This window comes from Chrysochloris asiatica, unplaced genomic scaffold (assembly GCF_000296735.1).
Source record: "Chrysochloris asiatica unplaced genomic scaffold, ChrAsi1.0 scaffold00006, whole genome shotgun sequence".
In the NCBI taxonomy this organism is placed as follows: domain Eukaryota; kingdom Metazoa; phylum Chordata; class Mammalia; order Afrosoricida; family Chrysochloridae; genus Chrysochloris; species Chrysochloris asiatica.
Window position 1 is genome coordinate 21927129 of NW_006408524.1, and position 25358 is coordinate 21952486.

General features: G+C 42.1%; 1 protein-coding gene across 4 annotated transcripts in view; it reads right to left on the minus strand.

Moving 5' to 3' along the window:
- Nucleotides 1–10220: 10220 nt before the first annotated feature.
- The window catches only part of CHN2 (chimerin 2), a 41804-nt gene continuing 26666 nt past the window's right edge, over nucleotides 10221–25358 (minus strand). For 2 of the 4 annotated variants that reach the window (XM_006832174.1, XM_006832173.1), the window contains exons 3-7: nucleotides 21574–21747; nucleotides 19468–19545; nucleotides 15069–15206; nucleotides 13435–13540; nucleotides 10221–10772 (exon numbers count right to left, since the gene is read on the minus strand). In XM_006832174.1, coding sequence (XP_006832237.1) covers nucleotides 10601–10772; nucleotides 13435–13540; nucleotides 15069–15206; nucleotides 19468–19545; nucleotides 21574–21747 — 668 coding nt within the window. In that variant the 3' untranslated portion in view covers nucleotides 10221–10600. The remainder of the gene's footprint in view (nucleotides 10773–13434; nucleotides 13541–15068; nucleotides 15207–19467; nucleotides 19546–21573; nucleotides 21748–25358) is intronic. The other 2 variants (XM_006832176.1, XM_006832175.1) reach the window with 2 other exon arrangements.

Sequence of the window (25358 nt, forward strand, 5' to 3'; positions counted from 1 at the left end):
CAGATATGGTCATCTGTGTCTGTTTTTTTGGGCACATTCAGGGGTTATCTGTGGCCTTAATACTTAGATGGGTGTATATTTTGGTATTATGTTTTCTGATTGCCTCCAGGTAGATGTGATCAGGAAATGGGCTTCTCTTTTCATTCTTCTTGAGATATTTCAAGATGCCACTGTTGGTCATTGTTACGTAATTTAGGATTTAATTTTCAGCCTATTTCCTTTTTTGTCTGCCTGTCCCACTCCACAATCCCCATTCAGGCCTTTTTCCTAGTTATAAATAGTTCAGGGCCGGCTGTGGCTGTTTGGTTTTAAGTGGAAACTGTCTCTTTAAATTTCGAGGAGATCTGTGTGCATGTAGAATCCTCCAAGGGTGGGGCTGGGGTGCCCACTAGCTCTGGCACCCTTATAGTCACCAGAATGGAGGTGCACACACAGCAAGGGATCAATGAACAGATACCAAAAGAAAAGAATGTCCACACCTTTATCTCCGCAGTTCTGTCAGGCGTCCGTGGCTGCTCTGATCCTTCTCCCGCTTGGTCTCACCCAAGATGGTGGCTCCTAGAGCAGCTGAGCATCTTGGTTTAGAAAGCAATGGAGTTCTTGCTTCTGCTACAAATTCCCCTAGCTGTAAGCCTTCCAACCTTCTAAATATTCCTTTATATGTGGCTCAGAGTTCTGGTACCATCCCCTGAGCCTTTTTGGTCCTGTATTCTGTGTTGTTGCTGATGGAGTTCTTTACTGTACTTCTACCTGATCCGCCATCTTGTTTGTTCTCCCAAGAGGTTCATTTTTAAAAAAAGCATTTGTATGCTTACTTTGTCCCCAAATACTGAATGCTTTACACATATTTTCTTATTGAACTCTCATTAAGTAGTTCATTTTAATGATAAGGAAACTGACGTTTAAGAAGGAAAGTTATTAAATGCTTTACAAAGATTTCCTTATGGAACTCTCATTAAATAGTTAATTTTAATGATAAGGAAACTGAAGTTTAAGAAGGAAAGTTATTATTGTTGTTAGCAGCTATTGAGTAGGCCCCTGCCTATGGAGACCCCATGTACAGTGGAACTAAACACTTCCTGGTAGTGTGCTATCACCATGAACTATAGGGTTTTCATGGACTGATTTTCAGTAGCTCACCAGGCCTTTCTTTCTAGTCTTAGTCTGGAAGCTCTGATGAAACCTGCTCAGCATCACATGGAAGTGACATACGTTTCTTCAGTTACAATGTGAGAAAGTGATGGGACCAGGATTTAAATAGTTGGATTCTGGGTCCAGCCAATTCCCCTAACTCATGACTATATTACGCATGACCCTAGACAGAATAAAGATAGCACCAGGAGTGTCACCTGCAGTTGAATCTGAGAGCTAGATCTTCAGATACACCAAACAGAATTCTGTTGAGGCTTAATCATTCCTGTTGAATAAAAGGAGAAAGTCTACAGTGAAGATTAAGTAAGTTAAGGATGAGGAGTAGCTCCAAAGTGTCTACTTAAAGGAGAAACCATCAATAGCTGAAGGGTTTAAATAGTGGGCACGGTTCCAAATGATATACGAGAATCAATATTCATTTTCAGACTCCCATGTTTCTAGAATCATCCCGTCTGTCACACCCAAATATCAAAGGGCATTTGAGTATTTGTGGAAGGATTGATTTAGAAAAGTTGGGGTTCCAATTGTATTCTAAGTAAGTGCCAGGTAGGTATTGGGGTAAAGTGTTAGCAAAATGGACCAAAGTCTTATCCCCAGAACACTTATAGTATAGACAGTGTTATATTAGGGATCAACATTGGACAACGAACCGCAAGGTCATCTGGTGGGTTTGAACTGCTGACCTTGTGGTTTAAGCTGACCTTGCAGTCCAGCGCATTATCCTGTAGTGCCACACCAGAAGTCAGTAATCCTAGCTGAAAGTTGGCAGTTTGAACTCACCCAGAGGCACCTTGGACAACAGATCTGGTGATCTGCTTCTGACTCAATGCCACCTAACCACCACAATCCAAGTTCAAACAGCAAAGTCTGTATAGGTTATTGGTATTATGTTAGCCGTTGCTCACTGGGACTAGTTCTGGAAATGCAGTCACTCTGACCCATTCCTGGTTCATCAACTTGCTGGACCATAACTACACTCTAGGTTTTAGCAATGACCCCCAGAAAACAATCCCATTCCCCTTCCCTCAAATGCATGCACATTCCACGCTGTCTCTTTTGATCCATGGCACTGAACTTTTGACCTTAAGAAGTTTTGTTTGTCATTGGTCCTCTCTGCTTGAACTTTGAAAACTGAACTTCCTACCTCAGTGACTCTTATTTGATCTGTGCCTCTGATTCCTGAAACCCAAATACATCCCTGGCAGGAATCCTCTGCACTGGTCCCAGGCCTCAATTGGACAGTAGAGGTGCTAACCTCGGTTTGCCCTGATAGTAGGGAAACGGTTTTGGAAAGAGGAGCCTATAAAAAGTAAAGAACACTTACACTGTATTGTGGATTCTTGGTGTGGCACTGCAGGGTCAGCATTGGACTTCAAACCATAAGGTTGGCAGTTCAAACCCACCAGCTGTTCCTCAGAACCCCTAAACAAGGTCATTGTGAGTCAGAACCAACTTGATGGTACTTACCAACAAGAAATGCACTACTGTACAGAGGCCCCAGGGTGGTGCAGCAGTTAGTAAAAGGTCGGAGGTTCAAGTCTACCCAGAGAGAAGCACTTCTGAAGCAAGGCATAGCAATTTACTTTGGAAAAATCATCCATTGAAAACCCCAAGGAGCAAAGTTTTGCTATGACACCCACAGGACCTCCATGAGTCAAAGTCAGGTCAACACCTGGCCACAGGTTACATAATAGAACCATTTGCATTGGGCTTTCAGTTTCACCTTCAGGATCTCAAATGAGCCTTGCAAGAATTCTGGGAGGGGGAGTGGGCAGGTGTTCTTGCTACTATCACCAGTGCTCAGGTTAGGGAACTAGAATGAACCAAAATGATAGCCATTTTACAGGTTAGGATGTAAAATAACACACAGCAAATATGCTTTGTAAATAAGGCGAACAAAAGTTTGTTCCAGTAACATTTGCTAACCTCTTTAAGGAGATTTTGAAGCATGAGTATTTTCAAAAAAGTATACTAAGACTACACTTTTTGGCAACAGTAGAATTCATGAAAAATTTGCTCCCATAACTTCATGTTTCTTCAGTTAGTGTTGGTTTTATGTAGATTCTGTTTTCTTCCCAGTGACTACTTAGTTGCCATATTCCATCCTGCAGCAGCACTTGATCCTGGTGGTCTGTCTTACCCTGCTCTCATCTTATACTCCTGACTCCTCACTTCTTCCTTAGCCATTCCTGAACTACTTCCGGAACTACTCGGACTTGTCTTTCCTTAGATGTTATTCTTACCTAGAGACCTATCCTTGGCCCTTTTCATTTCATCTGCCCGTGTAATCTGAGTGGGCCATAGCATCAGCTCATCACTCTCTCTTGCCTCTAAAACCAACTGACTTAAATATATAAAACCACATGACCAACTGCCTACTAAACTTGTCCTTTTGGGTGAACCACTGGCACCATACTTTACGCAAATACGCAAACAGAACCCATGGTTTCTACCTGCCGCACCTGCTCCCCTTCCTATCACCTTTTATAGTTATAAGTGCTCACTATTCTGTGGCACCATAGGATAAGCGCTTGGCCTCAAGGTTCATTTGAACTGCAATGTCAGCAAATCTCTAGACTTTCAAACTCACCAGCCACTCCTCGGACACCCTACTCAGGGTCGCTATGAGTTGGAACCAACTGGACAGCACTTAACAACAGCTTATTCGTTAGTTGCAAAATGCAGAAATATAAATCTCACCCTTGACCCTTTCCTTCCTCCAATCCTGGCATCAAATCAGTGATAACCTCCAAATCCCTCATATTCCCCTCCTTCTTCTCCATCCTTCCTGTCCTGGGCCAATTTCAGGCGCTGATTGCTTACAATAGCTTCCTGATCCGCTTCCATGCGTCTAGATTTACATCCTCTAGTCCATCCTTCACAGGCCAGTAAACAGATCTTTCTGATTGGGAATGTACTAAGTTTAAAGGCTGGAGTCCTGGTGTGGTGCTGTGGGTTAATGCGCCAGACTGCAAAGTCCTTTAAACTGCAAGGTTGGTGGTTCAAGCTCACCAGCTCCTTGGAAACCTTATACAGGGTCACTATGGGTCAGAACTGACTTGATGGGCACTTAAGAAGTTTAAAGGAGGTCCTTGATATGATAAAATCTTTTTAATTCGACTTAGAAAAAAGATCACACTGACTCATTTGTATCACAAAGCAAAGCATCAAACTAAGGAAATTCCTTCTTGCATGTAGGACAATAAATCTAAGTGGAACAAATCAATGCAGTAGGATATTAGAAGCAAGTGCAGATGAGAGCAAGTGTATTCCTAAACTACACTTCTAAACCCTATATATTGGATTGTATTCAAATGGATCTCATTGCACACTCCTCATTCTGGTCCTTTCTCCTAAATGCTGGTGCTGCAGAGAACCCTGACTCTTCTGTATGTATGTTCCTTGTCTCTGGCCATTCAGAGTCAATCCCATGCTTCCCATTGCTGTCTCCACAATGCTATCTCCATCCCAGGTCCATTAATCCAACTGGTCATGTAACACTTCTGTTTGGCAGTTTCAGGATTACCTCCTTTTTGTCACATCTAAAATGAAATGCAACATCTTCTTTATCTCTTCCACACCTAGCTCCTCTTCTTACAATCTTTATTTCAGTACATACTACCCAGTTGACAGGTTAAGCAAGCAGGGAGTCATTCTTGATTCCTTAATCCAATGCATAAGCAAACTTTTTCAAGTCTACCTTAGTAGAACTCAGTTCTATTGCTTGCTTCTGGCTACCCAACCATGGTTACCATCATCTCACTTTTATATTCCAACAATAAAAACGTGACTGACTCTGCACACCCACCCATATATCTCCAGGGATTTACAATCAGATAAGTAATCCTTTAGAAAGGCAAATCAAATGTGTAGTCAATCCCTGAATCTATTAGTGCTAATTGCAATGCGGTGTAAAACCCGTGGAATCTGAATAAAGTCCGGAGTGTAATAGTAATACATTGGTTTCTTACTATTGACAAATATACTGTGGCTAAGTAAGATGTTAACTGTAAGGAAAACTGGGTGAGGGTATACAAGAACTCTCTGTTGGATCTTCTTAATTTTTATTAAAATGAAATTATTCCAAAATTGTTTTATTAAAAAAAAAAAATCTATTAGTAGTTCCCATTCTTCTATGTAGGAGTTCAAAACCTGAACATGACCTTTTCCTCTCTTCAGCCAGACTAAATGATTTCATTTTTCCAGTGAGATAAGCTGCTTCCTTGCCTCCAAATATTTAATGTCTGGCCCATTAATACATGTTTGATAAGTATTTGTTGGAAATTAATATTACATTTTTAAAAATCAATAGACTGACTATAAAGTCTGGGGACTGACAGATCTTGGGAATTTATACTTGTAAGTTAACCTGGTTTTGGTCGGAGTCAGGGCAGCCCAGGTGATGCTCAGGTTGTTGTTGTTAAATGCTGTTGTGTCTGTTTCAACCCATAACAACCCTGTATAGGGTTTCCAAGGAGCAGCTGGTGAGCTTGAACTGCCGACTTTGTGGTTCAAACCGATTTTGCAGTCCAGAGCATTAACCCACAGCACCATACCAGGACCCCAATACTCAGGTACAACCAGGTGGTACTCAGATAATCGTTATTGTCAAGTGCCGTCGAGTTGAGTTGATTCCAACCCATAGCGGCCCTGTATAGGGTTTCCAAGGAGCAGCTGGTGAGCTTGAACCGCCAACCTTGCAGTTCAAACAGCTTTGCAGTCTGCAGCATTACCCCACAGCACCACACCAGGACTCCCAGGTAATACTTACCTCAGCTCTTCTCTGTTGGCTTCATCTCTCCCCTCCCCTACCCTTCCAGGTTGCTATCTTTGAAATTCTCTGCCAGCCCTATTCCTAGGTGTCCTCTCTTATGCATAAATATATATAGTATTTCTTACTGCCCATCCTCACTTCCTAATACCACCGAGTCATGCAGGCCAGCGAATGTGAAATGCCCATTTCTGTTTGTGGTTCAGTGAACTGTGTTTTACAGTCACCGTCTTTGTAAACTCCCACCAAATGACACTTTCTGATGTGTCTGGGAAAGAGAAGGTGGGAGAAGCTGCTGATGGATTATAGGATTCGGTTGTGAGTGATTGTTAACAGGGCTAATTGTGATTGGTCCCTTTTGTCGTCCTTGTTGTTAAGTGCCTTTAAGTCGATTCTGACCCACAGCAACCCTGTGTAGGGTTTCCAAGGAGCAGCTGGTGAGCTTGAACCACCCATCTTTGCAGTTCAAACAACTTTGCAGTCTGATGGCATTAGCCCACAGCGCCACGCTGGGTATAAAATGAACCAACTCAGACACAGAAGGCAGATCTCACTACAGTCAAAGAGAAGCCAAGAGTGGAGTTCATGCTTTAGATCCTGAGAGTCCTTGTGTATTGAGCCTCCTGGATACAAGGACAGAAAGCTGTGGCACTACAGGAATAGCAGGGCAACATCTTATCCAAGAGCAAGAGCATCAGACAGCGCGGTGGGCTCCCCAGCCCACAAAGCAAGTAAAGCTGAGTGCCTTTGGGCAGGAGGCTGGTTTGTGGAGTAGGATGCCTACAGGCACTTAATTGGGGAGCTGTTTGCTGACCCATGGAGCTAGAACTTAGTGTCTTTGGGCTGAGACTTATGGTGGAATGAAGTTTGTTTTGAACATTTATGAGAATCCCTGAAAGACTTTGTAACACTGTCTGAGCAGGGCAGAGGCCAGGCTGAGGGGCTCTGGGCATGTTTGAGGACAGGCTGTCCTGACTGGAAGAACTGTGTGCTGTACATTTTCAGAGTCTGTATTAGAACTGGTTGTTAAGTGTATTATCGAGTTGGTTCTGATCCATAGTGATCCTGTATAGGGTTTCCAAGGAGAGGCTGGTGAGCTTGAACCGATGACCTGGTAGTTCAAACCAACTTTGTAGTCCAGCGCATTAACCCACAGCGCCATCCCAGGACTCCTATAACTGCTTTTTGTTGTTAAATGCTGTTGAGTCGTTTCCAACCCACAGCGACCCTGTATAGGGTTTACAAGGAGTGGCTGGTGAGCTTGAACCACCGAACCTTGTGGTTCAAATGACTTTGCAGTCCAGTGCATTAGACCACAGCACCACACCAGCACTCCCTAAAATCGGTTAACTTCCCTTAAAAAAAAAAACCAAAAACCCTTTAATTGTGAGTATGGTGTCAGGGTTCTGTGGGGCACTGCAACAGATTATCAAACCCAGGACAGTGCACCTATAAGGAGCTCTAGTAGCGTAGTGGTTTCAAATAGGACTGTGAACCTTTAAGGTCAGCAGTTTGTAACTACCAGCTGTTCTGTGGGAGAAAGATGAGGCTTTCTGCCCCGTGAAGATTTACAGCCTCAGAAACCCTATGCAGGGTTGCTATGAGTCGGTTCTGACTCCACGGCACATAACTACCACCACCAGAGTGTACCTGGGGTAGGGGTGGTTGGAGCCATTTTGTATCACTATTTATCAGAGAAACAGAAAAGCGGTCTCCTCCTTCCACCCTGCCCCTGTCTCACCTTGTGGACTCTGAGTGGGTTTCTGGGAAGAAGGTCCTGATGATCTACTTCTGAAAAGTCAACCACTCAACAATGGCCCCCTTCCCACCCAGGTACAGTACAATTCTGTTACGACACACATGGGGCCACCATAAGCCAGAATAGACTTGATGGCAACTTTTATTTATTTTTGAATAATACTGCCTCTTTTATAATGTAACCACTAGAGTTACTGCAATGGCAGGAATTTCAAGCCAGGTAAGAGGAGACTCCTCAGGCTGCCAGATGGTGCGAGAGATAGGTATGTGTGAGCAGTTCTCTTGACTGAAGCGAGGCCCAGGGGATCAAATGTTGCAATCACATTTGAAAAAAGGAGTCAAGTGACCCTCATTAATCTTTAGAGTAACTTTGTTATAATATCCCTCCTCAGTACCTGGATTTAAATTTAACTGGGGGTAGGGGTGGGGCAAATCCTAGCCTTCACATGTTTCTTGCATCCACAACCCACGTTATATCATTTTCTCTTCTAAACCATCACTCTTAAAATAATGAGAATAAAACAAAAAAACAAACCCACTGCTGACAACAATGTTGTTTTTGTTATGTGCCGTGGAGTCGGTTCCGACTCATAGAGACCCTGTATAGGGTTTCTGAGGCTGTAAATCTTTCTGGGAGCAGAAAGCCTCATCTTTCTCCCGCTGAACAGCTGGTAGTTTCAAACTGCTGACCTTGTGGTTCGCAGTCCGATTTGTAATCACTACGCTACAAGTAACTTTATTTTGACCTAAGGCATCACAATCAGAATATTTTTCAGATAAGCCAACTGGTCCTTATTATATAGATGATGTGTATGATCTATATAATTATGTGTATGATCTATATAATTGACAGTAGGCAGAGCCAACGTTCGGAATCGGGACTCTCTGGTACCTAACCTCTTGTTCTGCTCTCCTGTCAACCTGGACAGATTTGCTCCAAAGTCCACATCTGGATGTTAGTGCTGTCGAGTCGGTTCCAACTCATAGTGACCCTGGGTAGAGTTTCGGAGCAGCTGGTGAGTTTGAACTACCGACCTTGAGGCTTATCCTACAGTGCCACAGGTGGCGGATTAGAATCTTCACCTGGATTTCTAGGAAGGCACTTGGTAGAGGAACTGGGGGTGTGGGGTGTTGTGTGTGTGTGTGTGTGGCCAGGGCACTGTTAGGATGCTTCCATTTTCTCACATCATGTTTTGGTAATGATAGAAATTAAGTTCTGTTTTCAAATTCTACTTGGGGACAAAGATTTGAAAAATTTCCTCCCGCACCCTTAGTTTTGTGTACATACGCCAATGTGATAGACAGAATAATTTTAATACATTTAATGCTGATCCTTCATTTACACTATCATAAATTACAAAGTATTGCCCACTTCACAAAATAAACCATTTCCAGATAAATTTTTAACAGTATCAAGAAGTACATAAGCTACACCAACAAATCTATACAGCTGGGAGGAACAATGATAGCAGGGACCAAGAAGTTTTTTGACCCCACAGCCTGGGACCTTCCAGGATAAGAACTGTATTCCTCCTTTTAGCTCCAATGAACCACACACACAGTAATTCTCTTCTGGTCACTCCAAAACAACACTAATTGAGTAATCACATGGATCGTCTCAAACAATCAGAGGAAATGACATTAGAGTTGGATTTTTTTTTTTTTTTAAACCAACCTAAATTTACAGTTTTTTGATATCTTAAATATTTCACCTATATTACAAAATATAGAAATCTTGGTGTGAAAAGTTCATGCTAGGATAAATATAACCAAGAGAATGGTGCTATAGTCATAAAATCAGATTAACATTAGTATCCACACAAAGTTGCTTTTATCCAGGAGAAACAAATATTTGGTTAAGAACAAAGCTTAATTCTTGCTTTTCACAATAGGCTTGTTTATAAAACAAAACAAAAAATTTTAATTTAACAAAACATTCTGCAAGTTCACTTTCACGTAAATACAGATATGTGACCAAATGAGGCCTAGCCATTAACAAATAAATTCAGAAAACTTGCCCAAAAGAAAGATGCTAACAATTTACACGGCCCAGTGACATCCAGTGTCCCCAAATCACTCTACATTAAAATGCATCCTGCAAGTTCCAGGACAACTGCACATACTATGGAAAGACTGACCAATTCTGAAACATATTTTGGGAATTCACAACATTTTTCATGGAAAGAAAAGACATGGGCATGTCAAAGCATTCTACAATTGCTTTAAACATACACAGTATAATAGTAGGCCAGTACTTGAGAGCAAAATCGTCAAAAGCAGAGATGCGATGCCAGTGGCGGGTGAAATTTCATTGGAAAGCACTGCTAACAACAGAGGTATGTCAGGATAATACTGCATTCGTGGTAAACTTTTCTAAGGGCATCAAAGTAAGAACACAGGACAAGGTACACTGGGTAATAATCAATGCACTGCATTGAGTTCTATTTGCTAAAATAAAATTTCTTGCAGCTAAAATAAAAATACATTTTACAATATAGGCTTCATTTAACATGTCACATAGAATTGTCACATAGAATTGTCTTTTTGTAAGTGGAAAATGTATAACTTTATCAAGTACCTCTATGAATTAAGTTCCCTTTTATTACGGATTAAGACTGAACTTTAAAGATTTACATTTTTTTTAATAAGTTAAAGATTTATTAATCATTCTTCCAGAAAACAGACATACATACATACATACGAGGCACAGCAAAAGACACAAGGTGAGGGAGCTTCTCTTGCCCTCACCCTGTTTTCACGTGGAGAAGGTGTGTGTGTCTATAAGACACGGTACCCGACTTGGCAATCCACTGCAGCCCAAGAAATTCTGCTACTTGTTTGAAAAACAAATCAAGTGTAAGAGAGAAAGATGTTTTTATTCTTTGAGCCTTATCTTATCAAACTCGTTTCCTTGATGGATTAAAACAAAACATCTTCATTTTCTATTAGAATCTGCACAATCAGTTTTTGGTACCGCATGTCATGGAGGGTAGTTAGGGTGCTGTCCTCTGGGGGCCTCATTAGGGTAGGCCCAAACACGATGCCCAGGTTTTCTGCATTCATGAAATTGTCCTTTTCATTCATAGTCACCCTGCAAGAAAACCAACAACAGGCAAACTGTATGGAGACTTGTGGATGAAACTACAAATTCAATATGCCCCCGAGAAATTCTCAGGTTTAGGAAAGTTGAAGAATAAGAATTATTGAAAGGTAAGAAGAAATGTTTTGTGGTGTTTTTTTTGTTTTTTGTTTTTTTTGGATTGCTGACTTTACATTCAGCTAGTAGAAGTGAATTACTAAATCAATCTGCTATCGACGCAATCTGCAAAATTGGAAAATCAAAACTTCTTGTTCAATTAATCTAGACCTAAAATTGAAAGAAGTCCTACCTAGTTGCACTGTGGGTAAGGCATTGAACTGCTAACCACAAGGTTGGTGGTTCAAACTCACCAGCTACTCTGCAGGAGAACAGTGAGACTGTGTGATCCCATACAGATTTTCAGTGTAGGAAACCCTAGGTAGGGTAGCTAGGAGCTGGGGTTGACTTGATGGTAGAGAGTTTTGATTTGGAATCATTTAAGAGATCTTGATTGGAAAGGAGCAGCAGATTCTTAGCTGGTCCACAGGGCATGCATATTTTTAGGTTGTCCAAACAGGTTCTTGGTTATTAACTGAAAGGTTGGGTCATTTGAATCCACCCAGAAGGAAAGCCTGGTTGATCTACTTTCAAAAAATCACAGCCAAAGAGCATACAGAGCCCAGTACTATTGCGAGACTGATAGTCGGTCACCTTAAGTTGGTATTGACTCAACAGCTACTGCTTTGTTTTGGGTGCTTATATATATATCTTTATCCCTCCTGCTGATTCCTGCCTGTCTGTCTGCAGGGGAGCACGGGACCTGAGGGCAGCTTCCCTGTCTACTGGCAGGGCTGGTGCCAGGAGAGAAGGGTTGATGGTAGGGTAGAGCATGGCTGCCATGAGTTTAGGATAGCCAGGCTGTTATCATGGGACAGGGTGTGGTTGAATTGTGGCCAAATGGGGAAGCAGTTCTACATGATTTCTAGCTCTCACAGGATGAAGTCTGGAGCAGTAATTATTGTTGGAAGTGAAAAAACTCAATTTCAACATCCTGATAAGAACTGCAAAACCTTTAAGAATGAAATGCAAGCTCTAAAGTTTGGTTTAATACCTTCCTCATGGAATCGAGCTTTATATTCTTCCGAATTGTTGTATTAGTATTAAGAAACTTAAGTGTGGGAAAAAGATTCATAACAGATCTCAAAGGGACTAGACTCGCTAAAGAACAAACGGATGAAAGGCTGTTCTTTGTGGTTATTCTCTAGGAGCAAATTGGGCTTGGCCCTTTTGCATTATTTTAGGAAGTTTAACTCAGACTGCATTATTGTCATGCTGCAAAGCTAAGAAGGTGGTAGGAAAGAAGACCTTTCTTCACTAGTAAAGTGGTCACATCGCCCTGTAGGTCAGGCACTCTACCTGACCCCACAAGATGGTAGTTCAGCTACTGGCATTTAGGAGTCCTGGTGCGGCGCTGAAGGATGAGGCACTGGACTGCAAGGTCTGTTTGAACTGCAAGGGAAGCAGTGGTTCAAACTCGCCAGCAGGTCCTTGGAAACCCTACAGGGTTGCTGTCTGTCAGAACCAACTCAACAGCACTTAACAACTAGTACTTAAGAGTTAGCTGGGAGCTGTTAGCACTTTTTCTGATAGTAGTACTTTGTTTTCCAAACTGTAACCATTGGATATTGATCATGACTAAAGGATAATTTATAGTTAAACCTAAGTCTGATACTCATAATCTATTTATTACTTAAATCCAAAAATTACTTGTGCTCTTACATTCAATAAATGAAATTGTAGCTAATTGTTGTTAGGTGCTGTTGAGTTGATGGTGATTCATAAGTGATCCCATAGGTTAGAGTAGATCTGCTCTTGTGATTTCTTGGCTGTAATCTTTAGGGACTATGCATACAAAAGCTGGACAATGAATAACGTAGACTGAAGTAGAATTGACGCTTTTGAAGTATGGTGTTGGAAGAGAATATTGAAAGTGCCATGGGCTGCCAAAAGAACCAGTAGATCTGTTTTGGAAGAAGTGCAGCCAGAGTGCTCCTTGGAGGGCCAGGATCTTCATGTCTCATACTTTGGACATATTGTCAGGAGGGACCAGTCGCTGGAGAATATCATGTTTGGTATGGGAGAGAGGGTCTATCATGTTTGGTATGGGAGAGAGGGTCAGAGATAAAGAGGAAGATCCCCAGTGAGATGGATTGGCAAAGTGGCAACATCAATGGGCTCAAGTGTGGCAACCATTGTGAGGTTGGCCCGGGACTGGGCAGTGTTTTGTTGTGTTGTATATAGGGTCGATGTGAGTCAGTACTGACTCGATGGCACCTAACAACAATGATAATCTTTAGGGAAGAATATATCCAAGTTTTTCCTCTGATGGATCCCCTAGATGAGTTCACACTACCGCTCAACCACATGTGCCACAAGGACGCCTTAAAAAGGAAATCACTTACCCCCAAATTAGTTGTGCTCTTAAATTCAACAAGTGAATCCAAATGGGAATTATCTAGAGCTAAGTGTCATCAACGTTCACTACTCTGGGTCCAAGCAACAGAATTTCTACACCTTATGAGGCCTAAGCCAAAGAAAGCCCTCACCACCTTGCTTCCTAACGTATGGTCTGCTCTCAGAAGAGAGAAGGGTCTGCAAGGAAGGGACCACTTACTTCTTCAGGTGGATCATCAGGTATCGGAGAGTCTCATAATGAGCAGGAGGCAGCAACATCAACACGTCATGGACTGCTTCCAACCTCTCATCTGCATTGAGAATTTCTATGAAGATAATACATAGCAAATATCAGCTCTGAGTTGAAACATCACATAAAGGTTTTCAGCAGACAGAAAACTTGCTTGGGTTACAGATAAGAGGGAAGCTAATAGTCAGACAATTCCAGGTAATATTTTGGTTTAATCAATTTTTTCTGTATCCTGTGTCTGCCTGAGCACCACAGACTCGTTGAATGTCTACTGTGTGTCTGTTGGTGGGGAGGTTGGAAGCTGGACACAACCCTTGCCCTCCAGGAATTTATAGTCTGGTAAAATGCTTAGTGTCTAAAGGCACATGCACAATCTGTGTTTTGCCTGTCTTCTGAACACTGAATCGATGAGACATTTCAGGAAACAACCTTGAATGTAAATGACACCACATTTGGTAGCATTATCTGGCAGTTGTCTAATCAATGATTTTCCTGGCAGTCCCCTGTAACTGACTATCTAATGCACTACAGGGGCACTGGCACATGAGGCAGCCAACTCAGCTTGCATGAATGTCACATTTCACTCAAGTGTTGGCACGAGCAACTTGGTGGACAGCCTACAGGCAGGAAGTAGATACCAGGCCCATGGACAATGAAAGGAAGCGTGCATGCTTCTGTAATTTGGGTCTCTGATAGGTGTTGGCTGCCCTCTCCCATTCTTCCTGAGAAGGAGGGTGCCTAGTTGCTAGAACTCCCCAGGACCCAGGGAGGAATATACCCTTACCAGAGATGAGGGCCATAGCTCCTCTACAAAGTCCATCTTGTATGAATCATAGCCTGGCCTATCTGTGTCTTCCCATGACCATACTTAGTAGCATACACATAAGCCTTTCATCCTCTCTCTGCTGCCTGCCGGCCATTGACCAAGCAACTATGGCAGGGGGAAGGCGATTGTGGATACTCTATGTCTGGACCTATGAGTGCAACTTGCTAAGCCCGGCTTTCCCCGTCTGTAAAATGGGAATGACAACCAGGTTGGGCAGATGAGAAAATTAAACTAGGAGACACTGGTGATGGTTCCTAGTACAAGCAGGCTTCCAAAAGTTCATGGAAAAATTCCATTATCTTTTCATTCCATTGTTCCATGAACTTTTTGAAGGCCCCTTATATAGGACTTGGCATAACATATTCTTGGCATATTAATGAACTATGAACAGCATCCCTGGGAAAAACATGAAATGTGACTTTCATTCATTAGCAGAGATGAAAAATCAACCTAGAGCATTACTCATTGATCCACATCTGCTTTTCCTTACTGACAGATTCATGTTGTCAATGTGTGAGAGAAGATGTCCCACCGTGATGCTTCTCAAATGTTGAAGGAGGGCTCCCTGGCACCCAACTTCAGCCCAGTCTAGTTGGCCTGGAACTGGCTCAACTTAGCTAGTGAACTATGCCTGGTTTTCTATTAACTCTACTGCTTGCTGTATCCTCACTTGGCAAAGCATGTGGCTCAGGCATACTTTAAGTAGCTCTGGATTTGAATTTTCTTAAGGTTAAAAGCTTTTCACATAAAAATTTGAAACTTTGTTCTCAGTACTTACTGGCTGCTTCTATGAACTTGGAATAGGTATCATAGGTAATGACAGGAATGGGTAAGTCTCTAAAGTAGAGTTTAAGGGCTCCAGTGATGATGTTTATGTCTGGATAGATGTTGGCTGATATATCTGCCTTTTCACCATCTGAAAAAGAATCAAGGATCCAGTTCTTAATTAGTACCCTATTGTACCAAGTTAAAAGCATGTACAGAATGACTGTTTCCTCACATGTCTCAGCTGACTCCTTTGGCTTCTCATAACACTGAGGGGATAGCAAAAAGCAATTGGAGGAGAGCAACATTGGTGTCTGAAGTTAGTGTAACCAAAGAGAGCAGTGAAATAGACTTGAAAAATACTGCCTTGGGTCCCAGGCTCTGGTAATTTGTTAAGTAGACGTTCAGCACAGTGAGTTGTACCATCTATACAAAGGATAATCATTGGATAGCAATCTAATTTGAAAATAAGCATCAGGAAGCTCCTTTCTTTCCACCAGTCTTTTCTGGACTTGGATTTGAAGGTCACACACACTAATAATGACTGAGTATCTTAAGTTTCTATTGTCCCACATTCGCACTGACTTAAGTTGCTTTTCTTCTTTTATGGTATTTTCTTTCAACGTTTTTACTGTGTATTGGGTGAAGGTTCAACAACGCATACACGTTTTGTTTCATCTCATTGATTGCAGTCCCCATGTATCCCACTTTTTCTGTGTATTTCCTGTTTCCATTCTTGCACCTTCCTGCCTTCTGAACTTTGTCCTTGCGTAAATGTTTTATTTCAAATAATTATACTAAGGAGTACTTACCTCCCTAGTGTTTTTGTTCACCATATAGGCCTATTTATGATTCCTGGTATGGCACTGTAGGATCAGCCCTGGACTGCGAACCACAAGATCAGCAGGTCAAACCTACTAGATGCTCCTCAGAAAACCTACACAGAGCCGCTATGAGTCGGAACCAACTCGATGGCCTGTTAACAATGAAAGACCTATCTATTGTTTACTGAAAAGTAAGCCACAGGGGTGAGCTCAGATTCAGGCCTGAAGGGCTACTAAAGACCACAGTGTCTTTGGGGTTCAACCAGCCTGTATTTCATCACCAAATCTGGTCTTTTAGCTTTTTAATCTCATTTCACCCAGGACCTTCTTTAATGGAATCCCTTTCAGAACCATCATCAACAGGAAGGAGTCTTCAGGGACCATCTAGTTCTTTTTGGTCCTGAAAACCGAGGGTTTCTGTTTTCTTTTTTTGAAGTTTCTTTTAGATGACCCTTCCCTTCTCCTCATCTAGCAGGACTTGAATCTGAGAAACTGCAACGTGGTGATAATCGCACAATGGGATGAAATGCTGCCTCATTCTGCACCATTCCAATGATTGGCTACAAGTTAGACTCCACTTAAATCTGTTCCGCATCATAGCAATATATGGACGCCTCGGCTAACAGGTGGGTGGTAGCAGACTTGAGGAGTACTGGCTGCAAATCAAACTTCGGTGTCCTACAAGAAGGGGAGAATTCCACCACAGAGCTATCACTGTTTCTCTGGTAAGTGGTTTTATTACTATTTTTACAATCATTCCCAAGACAACTTTCACTTTGATAACAACTAGTAAGTGGTGCTGCAAGATAGGCAGTTCAAACTCACCAGTTGCTCCTTGGAAACCCTATACAGAGTCACTATGGGTTGGAACTGAATCAGCAGCACTTAACAAGAAATGTCAGATGTTGAGACCAGGTGTGGCAGGATAATGTGCTGGACTGCAAGGTCGTTTTGAACCACAAGGTCAGAGATTCAAACCCACCAGCCGCTTCTTGGAAACCCTATACAGGAACGCTATAAGTCAGAATTGACTGGATGGGACTTAGGTGAAAGAATCAATGCTGCTGCAAATTTGGCTCTGAGAAAAAAGTACAGAAAAGACAAAATATAGCAGATCTACACTCTTTGTTGTTGTTTGTTGTTGTTGTTAGGTGCCATCAAGTCAGTACCAACTCAAAGTGACTCTATACACAACAGAACGAAACACTGCCTGGTCCGGGACCAACCTCACAATTGTTACTACACTTGAGTCCATTGATGCTGCCACTTTGCAAATCCATCTTGCTGGGGGTCTCCCTCTTTTTCTCTGACCCTCCACTTTACCAAATATGGTATCCTTCTCCAGCAACTAGTCCCTCTGGACAATATGTCCCAAGTATGAGAGATGAAGTTTGGAGCACTCTGGCTGCACTTCTTCCAAAACAGATCTGTTTATTCTTTTAGTAGCCCATGGTACTTTCATATTCTCCTCCAATACCATAACTCAAAAGCATCAATTCTTCTACAGGCTTCCTTATTCACTGTCTAACGTTCATAAGCATATGAGGTTATTGAAAATATCATGGCTTGGGTCAGGTGCACCTTAGTCCTCAAGCTGACATCTTTGCTCTTCAACACTTTAAAAAGATCTTGTGCAGCAGATTTGCCTGATGCAATATGTCATTTGATTTCTTGGTTGCTGCTTCCATGAGTGTTGATGGTTGATCCAGGAAAAGTGAGGTTTTTGACAACTTCAATCTTTCCTCCATCCATTAGAATGTTGTTTGTTGATGCAGTGGTGAGGATTTTTGCTCTTGTTTTTTACATTGAGATGCAATCCATACTGAAGGCTGTGCTCTTTGATCTTCATCACTAAGTATTTTAAGTCCTCTTCACTTTCAGCAAGCAAGGTTGTATCATCTGCATATCGCAGGTTGTTAATGAGTCTTCTTCCAATCCTGATGTCACATTTTTCTTCATTTAACCCAGCTTTTCAGATATTTGCTCAGCATACAGGTTGAATAAGTATGGTGAAATAATACAACCCTGTCGCACGTCATTCCTAATTTTAAACCTTTTCAGTATTCCCATGTTCTGTTCAAACAACTGCCTCTTGGTCCAGGTACAGATTCCTCATGAGCACAATTAAGTGTTCCGGAACACTCATACTTCACAGTGTTGTCCATAGCTTGTCATGATCCACACAACTGAAAGCCTTTTGCGTAGTCAATAAAGCACAGGTAAACATCTTTCTGGTATTCTCTGCTTTCAGCCAAGATCCATCTGACGTCAGCAATTATATCCCTCGTTCCATGGCCTCCAGCTTGAACTTGTGGAAGTTCTTTGTCAATGTATGTTTGCAGCTGTTTCTGTATTACCTTTAGTAAATCTTTACTTGCATGGGATAGCAAACATATTGTCCAATGATTTCCGCATTCCGTTGGGTCACCTCTCTTTGGAACGGGCACAAATACGGGTCTCTTCCAATCAGATAGTTATCTTCCATATTTCTTAACACAGGGGAGTGAGTGCGCCTCCTATGCTGCCTCATTTTGTTGAAAGATTTCAATTTGTATTCCATCAATTCCCGGTGTCTTGTTCTCTTCCTTCAGTATTATTGGCTCTTGACCATATGCTACCTCTTGAAATGGTTGAACAGTCAATAATTTGGCCAGAGAATCCTTTAGTAATTAAAGTCGAGGCTTGAATTTTCTTCATTTCCCTCAGATTGGTACATAAATTTGAATAATATTTGTATTAACTGGTCTTCCCTGTACGTGCATGGTTTTTATCCTATCACAGTATCACAGACAGCATTGTACCTCATGAGAGATCTGGGTATGTTCTTTTTGATGATGAATGCAACACCATTCCTCTTCAATTTGTCATTCCAGGCATAGAAAAGCATGTGGTTGTCAGATTCAAAATAGCCAGTACCAGTCTATTTCAGCTTATATTTGTTCCATTTCCAATTTTCCTAGATTCATACTTTGTACATTCCATGTTCCAATTATTAATGGATGTTTACAGCTGTTTCTCTCCATTTTGAGTTGTGCCCCATCAGCAAATGAAGGTCTCAAGGGCTTTTCTCCATTTGCATCATCACGGTCAACTCTACTTTGAGGAGGCAGCTCTTCCCCAGTCGCATTTTGAGTGCCTTCCAACCTGAGGGGCTTGTTTTCTGGTACTATATCTGACAGTGTTTCTCTGCTATTCATAAGGTTTTCAGTGACTAAATATAAATCCTGGTTGGTTGTTTACCTTGCATAGGGTTTCCAAGGCTATAAATCTTTATGGGGGCAGAAAGCTCATTTTTTTTTTTCTCCCACAGAATGGCTGGTAGTTTCTAACTGCTGACCTTGAGGTACAACTAGCACCCCACCCCCACTATGCTACCAGAGCTCCTTTCCAATGTAGGAATTGAGCTTTTAAGGCAACTCAAAGTACTCTGGAGAGGCCTACCTATGAGATTTCTAAACTACTCTTCTTTGGCTTCCTGAAGAAGCTGTGAAATCCCATCCTCAGTATGAATCAAATCTCTTGTCAAAAATCAAGGTGCATCTAGGTGCTAAGGACAGGTTTGGTGGTATGTAAGAAGCTCAAGCTTACCTCTGTCAAATGCCATTTTGACATCTTCGATGTGTTCAGTGAACCCAGAGACTCTGTAAAGGCCTTCTGACTTTAATCCTGGTTTTTAGAAAAAGACATGGGTTTTTTAACATCAGCTCTAAAACATCTAAAGAGACATCATGTCTACACCGTGTGGTGTCAGGAAATTATCAAGTGTAATCTGTGCTCTTTGAGATTATTCACATCAGAACTTGGACTTACAACTTCCAGTGGAAGTCTGTCTTCACTGGCTCTGTAGCCCTTGGAGATATGCTTTTCTTCCTGCCTGGCTTTACAAAATTGACCAATGTTTCAGATTTTCATCAACCTTAGGGTCTCTTTTCTATTGTCTATCAAACTGGCAGGTACACATTTCACTGCTAGAGGAAGCTCCCCAGCTTCTCCTTAACATCATCTTTCTCCATGCATTCTGCTAGGTACATACATGTATATGTGTGTCTGTGTGTATATATGATACATACTATCCTACTTTTATTGGATCAAAATTTTATAACCTTTCATTTTTTACCCTAATACATTCAATGTTTAACTGTTATTGGCTTACTTGTTATACTCTCATGTACGCAGATACATAAATCCTAATTAAAACTTTGATCATTGTATACTAAGGCTAAGAAAAAGGCTGATTTAGAGTTAATTTGTCCAACTTTTCCCTAAAACCTAACCAAGTCCCCAAAATATCAAAAGGGATAGAGGCTCAGAGTTTAGACATGGTATGTCAAAAACTAGCTACTATCCAATCTAGAACTACAGTAAAAATAAGCAACCCCAAATCCCTGCTGTCGAGTCAATTCTGACTCAGTGACATTATACGACAGAGTAGAAAGAACTTCGCAGGGTTTCAGATTGTTGTACATCTGTACGGTGGCAGACAGCCTCATCTTTCTCTTGTGGAGGGGCTGGTGGGTTTGAACTGCTGATACTTAACCCATAGTACCACCAGGCTGCTGCAGTATATGCTATCAGATCTTGATAACTCACTCATGTACCTGGTCATACATTTGGCCAACATTTGCATCATGTGTATGATTGACTTACTCTATATGAGGGTCTGCCCTAGGTCAGGATCAGAGAGGACAAACACAAGACCTACATATTCTCATCTGACCATGACAGACATGTCCAATTATAATCTGTTCTTTTCACTGAATCTTACTCAGCATCAGAACTTGCCTCAGTATAATTGTCTAGGTTGCCAGCACTGTTTAACTGGAGTTGGCCCATGAGATCAAACCAACTTGTCAATCTGATCTAGATGGTGGCTCATGTAAATAAATCTCAGTACAGTTTAACATGTACTGCAACTGTGGCAACTCCATGGAGAGGATGGGGGCAGAATAAAGTGAAGAACTAGTTCTGCCCGCTGATAGAAGGTGGCTAGGAAGCTCTTACTGAGAAGCTAATCTCTGCAGGATGGGTTGGAGTTTGTCAGGGTAGGAGAGCTGCTAGCTGACCTTCCAATATCTGTTCTCCTCTGCCTCTGTGGTAAAAGAACATTTGATTTTGAAAATATATTTTCCAGCATTCCCATCTGTATCATTGAGACATGCAAAAGAGAATGGTGGCAGTCTGCTTGGGTCAGGATGACTGAGGATTGTAACTTTTATATTTTCAATGCATAGTAATTAGGGTGTTGGTGAAAAATACTGAAATCACCATGGAAAGTTAGAAGAACTACAGCTTAGAAGCAAGGGTGGCAAGACTGAGGGAGCAGTTCCTGGAAAAGGACATTATGCGTGGTAAAGTAGAGGGTCAGTGAAAAAGAGGAAGACCCCAATGAGATGAACTGAAACAGTGGCTGCAACAATGGACTCAAATAAAATGTGAAGGACTGTGACAGTGTGCAAAGGTCATAATGCGTCAGAACTGACTCGACAGCATCTAACTACAGTACATAATGTTGGCTCAATAAACATCTGAGTGTATATACATGTATAGCTTCTCTAGGAAAAGGAAATGGATAGAGGTCGTTTTCCTAAGAGTATGGGAGAGTCCATTGATCAATCAGAGGAAAGGTTCCTGACAACAGTAAAAAGAGAGAGAGAGAAAAAAAAAAAATTACTGAGTATAGATTATTTTCCAAACCTCTTGCTTCAATTTCCCGAATGCATATGTCGACCACCATGGGCCTCTGAGTGTTGTGAGCTTTCACGAGTGTTGTGAGGTCACAAAAATACACTTTCTTGATCCTCTTGAGATCTGGTTGGCAGTCATTGGGAACATGCTTGGAACATTGCTTGTGTACGTTCAACCCACAGTCTGTAAACAGAGAAGCCACATTAGCCTCAGCCAGCCTTTTTGTCACGGACGGGCACAAATTATGTTACCTAAAGTAGAAAGAAATGAACGGCGTAGGATGTGATACCGTTCTCTGGAACATCTTCTCTAGAAGGGATATCTGCATCTCAAGGTGAGTATAAAATGCATGGGATTGTTCACTAAAGCAGCTTAGGGAATTAGCTGGGTTGGTGGTATATTTATTCTTCTTTGAGGGTTAAAATGCTTTGGGATGACAGATGAGCTTTTGGGTGTGAATTCCCAGACCCCTAGCACCACTAAGTCCTTGATGCCTCTTTTGTGGCTCTATCTTATTACCTGCCATTGAATCAGTCCCCAACTCACATACCATGGAAAACAATGTGGCCCAGCCCCGTTCCATCCATAGTGTGGATCAGATCATTGAGACCCACAGGGATTTCAGTGGCTAATTTTCAGAAGGAGAGCACCAGGACAGTCTTCCTAACAAATCTTACTCTAGAAGTTCTGCTGAATCTTGTTTGGCATCCTAGCCCCATGCAGGCTTGTGCTGACAGACAGGTGGTGTTGTGCATGAGTCTACTGGCCAGGAATCAAACCCAGGTTTCCCACATGGAAGGTGAGAGCTCCAGCCCCGAACCACTAATGCCCTACTCTATCTCTGTAGGAAACTCAAATATTAGATTTGAGCAGTCCATGATCACTGGTGTGGCACTGTAGTAAGCACTAGACTGTTACCTTTCTGGTCAGCAGTTCAAACCCACCAGCCACTCCTCAGAAACCCTGTAAAGGGTCGTCATGAGTCTGAACTGACTCAAGGGCACTAAACATGACTACTGGCAGCCCCTTGTCATTTCCTAGAAAGTTAGTTACCCCATATAGTTTCTAATCTCTTCTGCTTGCTGGGCAGTTCCAGGTAGACAACTCTCCTTTCTACTTGCCTTATTTTGATGCCAGTGAGATGGAAAGAATGTCTAATTGAACACCAGTGAGCGCACCTGAGAGTTTACAATTTACAACAATGCTACGTCATGTGATGATCAGAGTAATTATTTATGAAGCTCATTATCAAGATTCAAAGCTGAAAGAAAGGGTGAGTTTAAGGTCAGTGAACACATTAAAAGCCTTGTTAGCAGTTGGTACCCACTGATGGAATGTCTCTAACAAATAGTAAGGCATTCTGGGAAATAAAAATTTAAAGCTGATGCTGTTCAAAGCCAGTGGGCCAAAACTGCTTTTCTAGATAAGACAAATAATATTGCATGTATATACACTCTATCATAAACATACAAACGACAAATTTTGCCATCAGCTGCTTTAGAAAAACATTTGCACCTGGTATGGCACTTAGGAGTAGCACTGGACTGCAAACCACAGGGTCGGCGGTTCAAGCCCACCGTCCACTCTTCAGAAACCCCTATACAGGGTTACAATGAGTTGGAACCGATTAGACGGTTAACAATAACAAACCTTTATACAACGTGGATTAAGCATTATCCAAATCCACCGCCTGCTCTTGGGAGAATGACTGCTCCCATGAAACAGTTCTACTGTGTTTTATGAGGTCCTATGAGGCAGGATCAGCTGGATGGCTGTGGGTGTCAATAATTTATAAGTGTTTTCATGTAATGCTTACTGACTGAACTGACAGTTTTATCAACATGAGATACTTTCTAAACTGAAGTAAATATCAATAGTATTTTGATAGTTCTATAAGGAGCGCTGGTAGCGTAGTGGTTACAAATTAGGCTGTGAACCTCAAGGTCAGTAGTTTGAAAACTACCAGCTGCTCCGCAGGAGAAAGATGAGGCGGCTTTCTGCTCCTGTAAAGATTTACAGCCGCGGAAACCCTTTACAGGGTTGCTATGAGTCGGAACAACTCCACGGCACAAGCCACCACCATTTAGTAAAAGGAGTCCTGGTGTGGCGCTGTGGGTTAATGCACTGGACTGCAAAGTTGGTTTGAACCACAGTGTAAGCAGTTCAAGCTCACCAGCTGCTCCTCGGAAACCCTATACAGGGTCGCTATTGGTCAGAACCAACTCAACGGCACTTACCAATTTAGTGAATGTTTATTTTGGGGAACAGTATAAATACATAGTTCCCTCATTTTCTTGTTCAAGGCCTCTCTTATAAAGGGGAGCCAGTAAATGGCACCTACCCTCTTAGAGTAGATACGAAGATCAAATAAGTTAATAAAATAAGCTAATATATGCAAAATATATGCAAAGTATTCAGTTATGTGCCTGAAATAGAGTGCCCACTTTGTGAAGGTACCATGGTGGTGCAGTGATTAAACTCTCTGCTGCTAACTGAAAGGCCAATAGTGTGCACCCACCCGTTAGCTCTGAAGGGTAAAAGACCTGGCAATCTCTTCCCACAAGATCATAGCCATAAAAAACCCTCATGGGCCACTTCTACTGTTACATGGGGAGACTTAAATTTGACTCAATAGCACCAGAAGTGACTGGTGAGTTTGAACCATTGACCTTGTGGTTCAAACCAGCCTTGCAGACCAGAGCATTAACCCACAGCACCACACCAGGACTCCAATTACTAAATACTACACAGGACTCCATTTATATGGTGGGAGTTGCTAAGTGCCATGGAGTCGGTTCAGACTCATGGCCATCCTGTATAGGGTTTCTGAGGAACAGGTGGTGAGTGAGCTTGATCCACTTACCTCATGGTTCAAGCTGACATTGCAGTCTAGTGCATAAACCCACAGCACCACACCAGAATGTGGTAGAAGCTAAGACATCCTCTTTCAGCCAGAGAGAGGATGTAAGGAGCTACAGGCCCTATGAACCAAACTGAAGGGCATGTAAAGTAGGTTACCTTATTGAAGTCTCCTCAGTTTATTTTCTTTTCAATGCTTTATAAACCAGTCAGAGTGTCAGTGGGAAACCCAGTCAATTACTCAGGAGCTGTTTTTGCTTCTGGCCACAATTGCTTGCCAGAGAGAGTGTGGCAAGATGAATTAGAAAGCCCCAGTACACAGTCATTTGGCAAGTCTTAACCATTTTGTTAGATACTAGCCTAATACGATACCCCGTGGGCTGCTAGCAATGGGCGTGTGCCTCCAACACTAGCTGGAAAAACACCGAGAGTTTCAAAGTGCTTTGAAAATATGTGCTATCAAACCTGGGTTTGTGATTTCAGTGCGATTTCAGTGCTTATCTGGTGGCGGAAAATAACTGAGCCTGAGCTGTGGAGTCGGACCATCGTGAGTCAATGTGTGAGTAACAACAACCTGTGTCTCTAAGCCTCAGATTCCTCTGTATAATGGGGGGCATGATAGCACCTCCCCTAAAGCAGGTTGTTAAGGTTAAATGGCATAGTAAGTAGAACAGGCTTACCCAGTGCCTAAGGAACCCAGATTGGTGCAAACTGTTTACAACTGGCTGCTAACACGTAAAGACTGTTGGTTCTAACCCAACCAGTGGTTGCTGCAGAAGAAAGCCCTAGTGAACAGCTTCTGCCAAGATTACAGCCAACGAAACCACATGGAAAACCACATGGGGGCGTCATGACTTGGGGGTCAACTTGACAGCAGCTAACATAGCCAACCCAGTGCCTGGTATGTATTACTCTATATGCTTTAGGAGCAACAC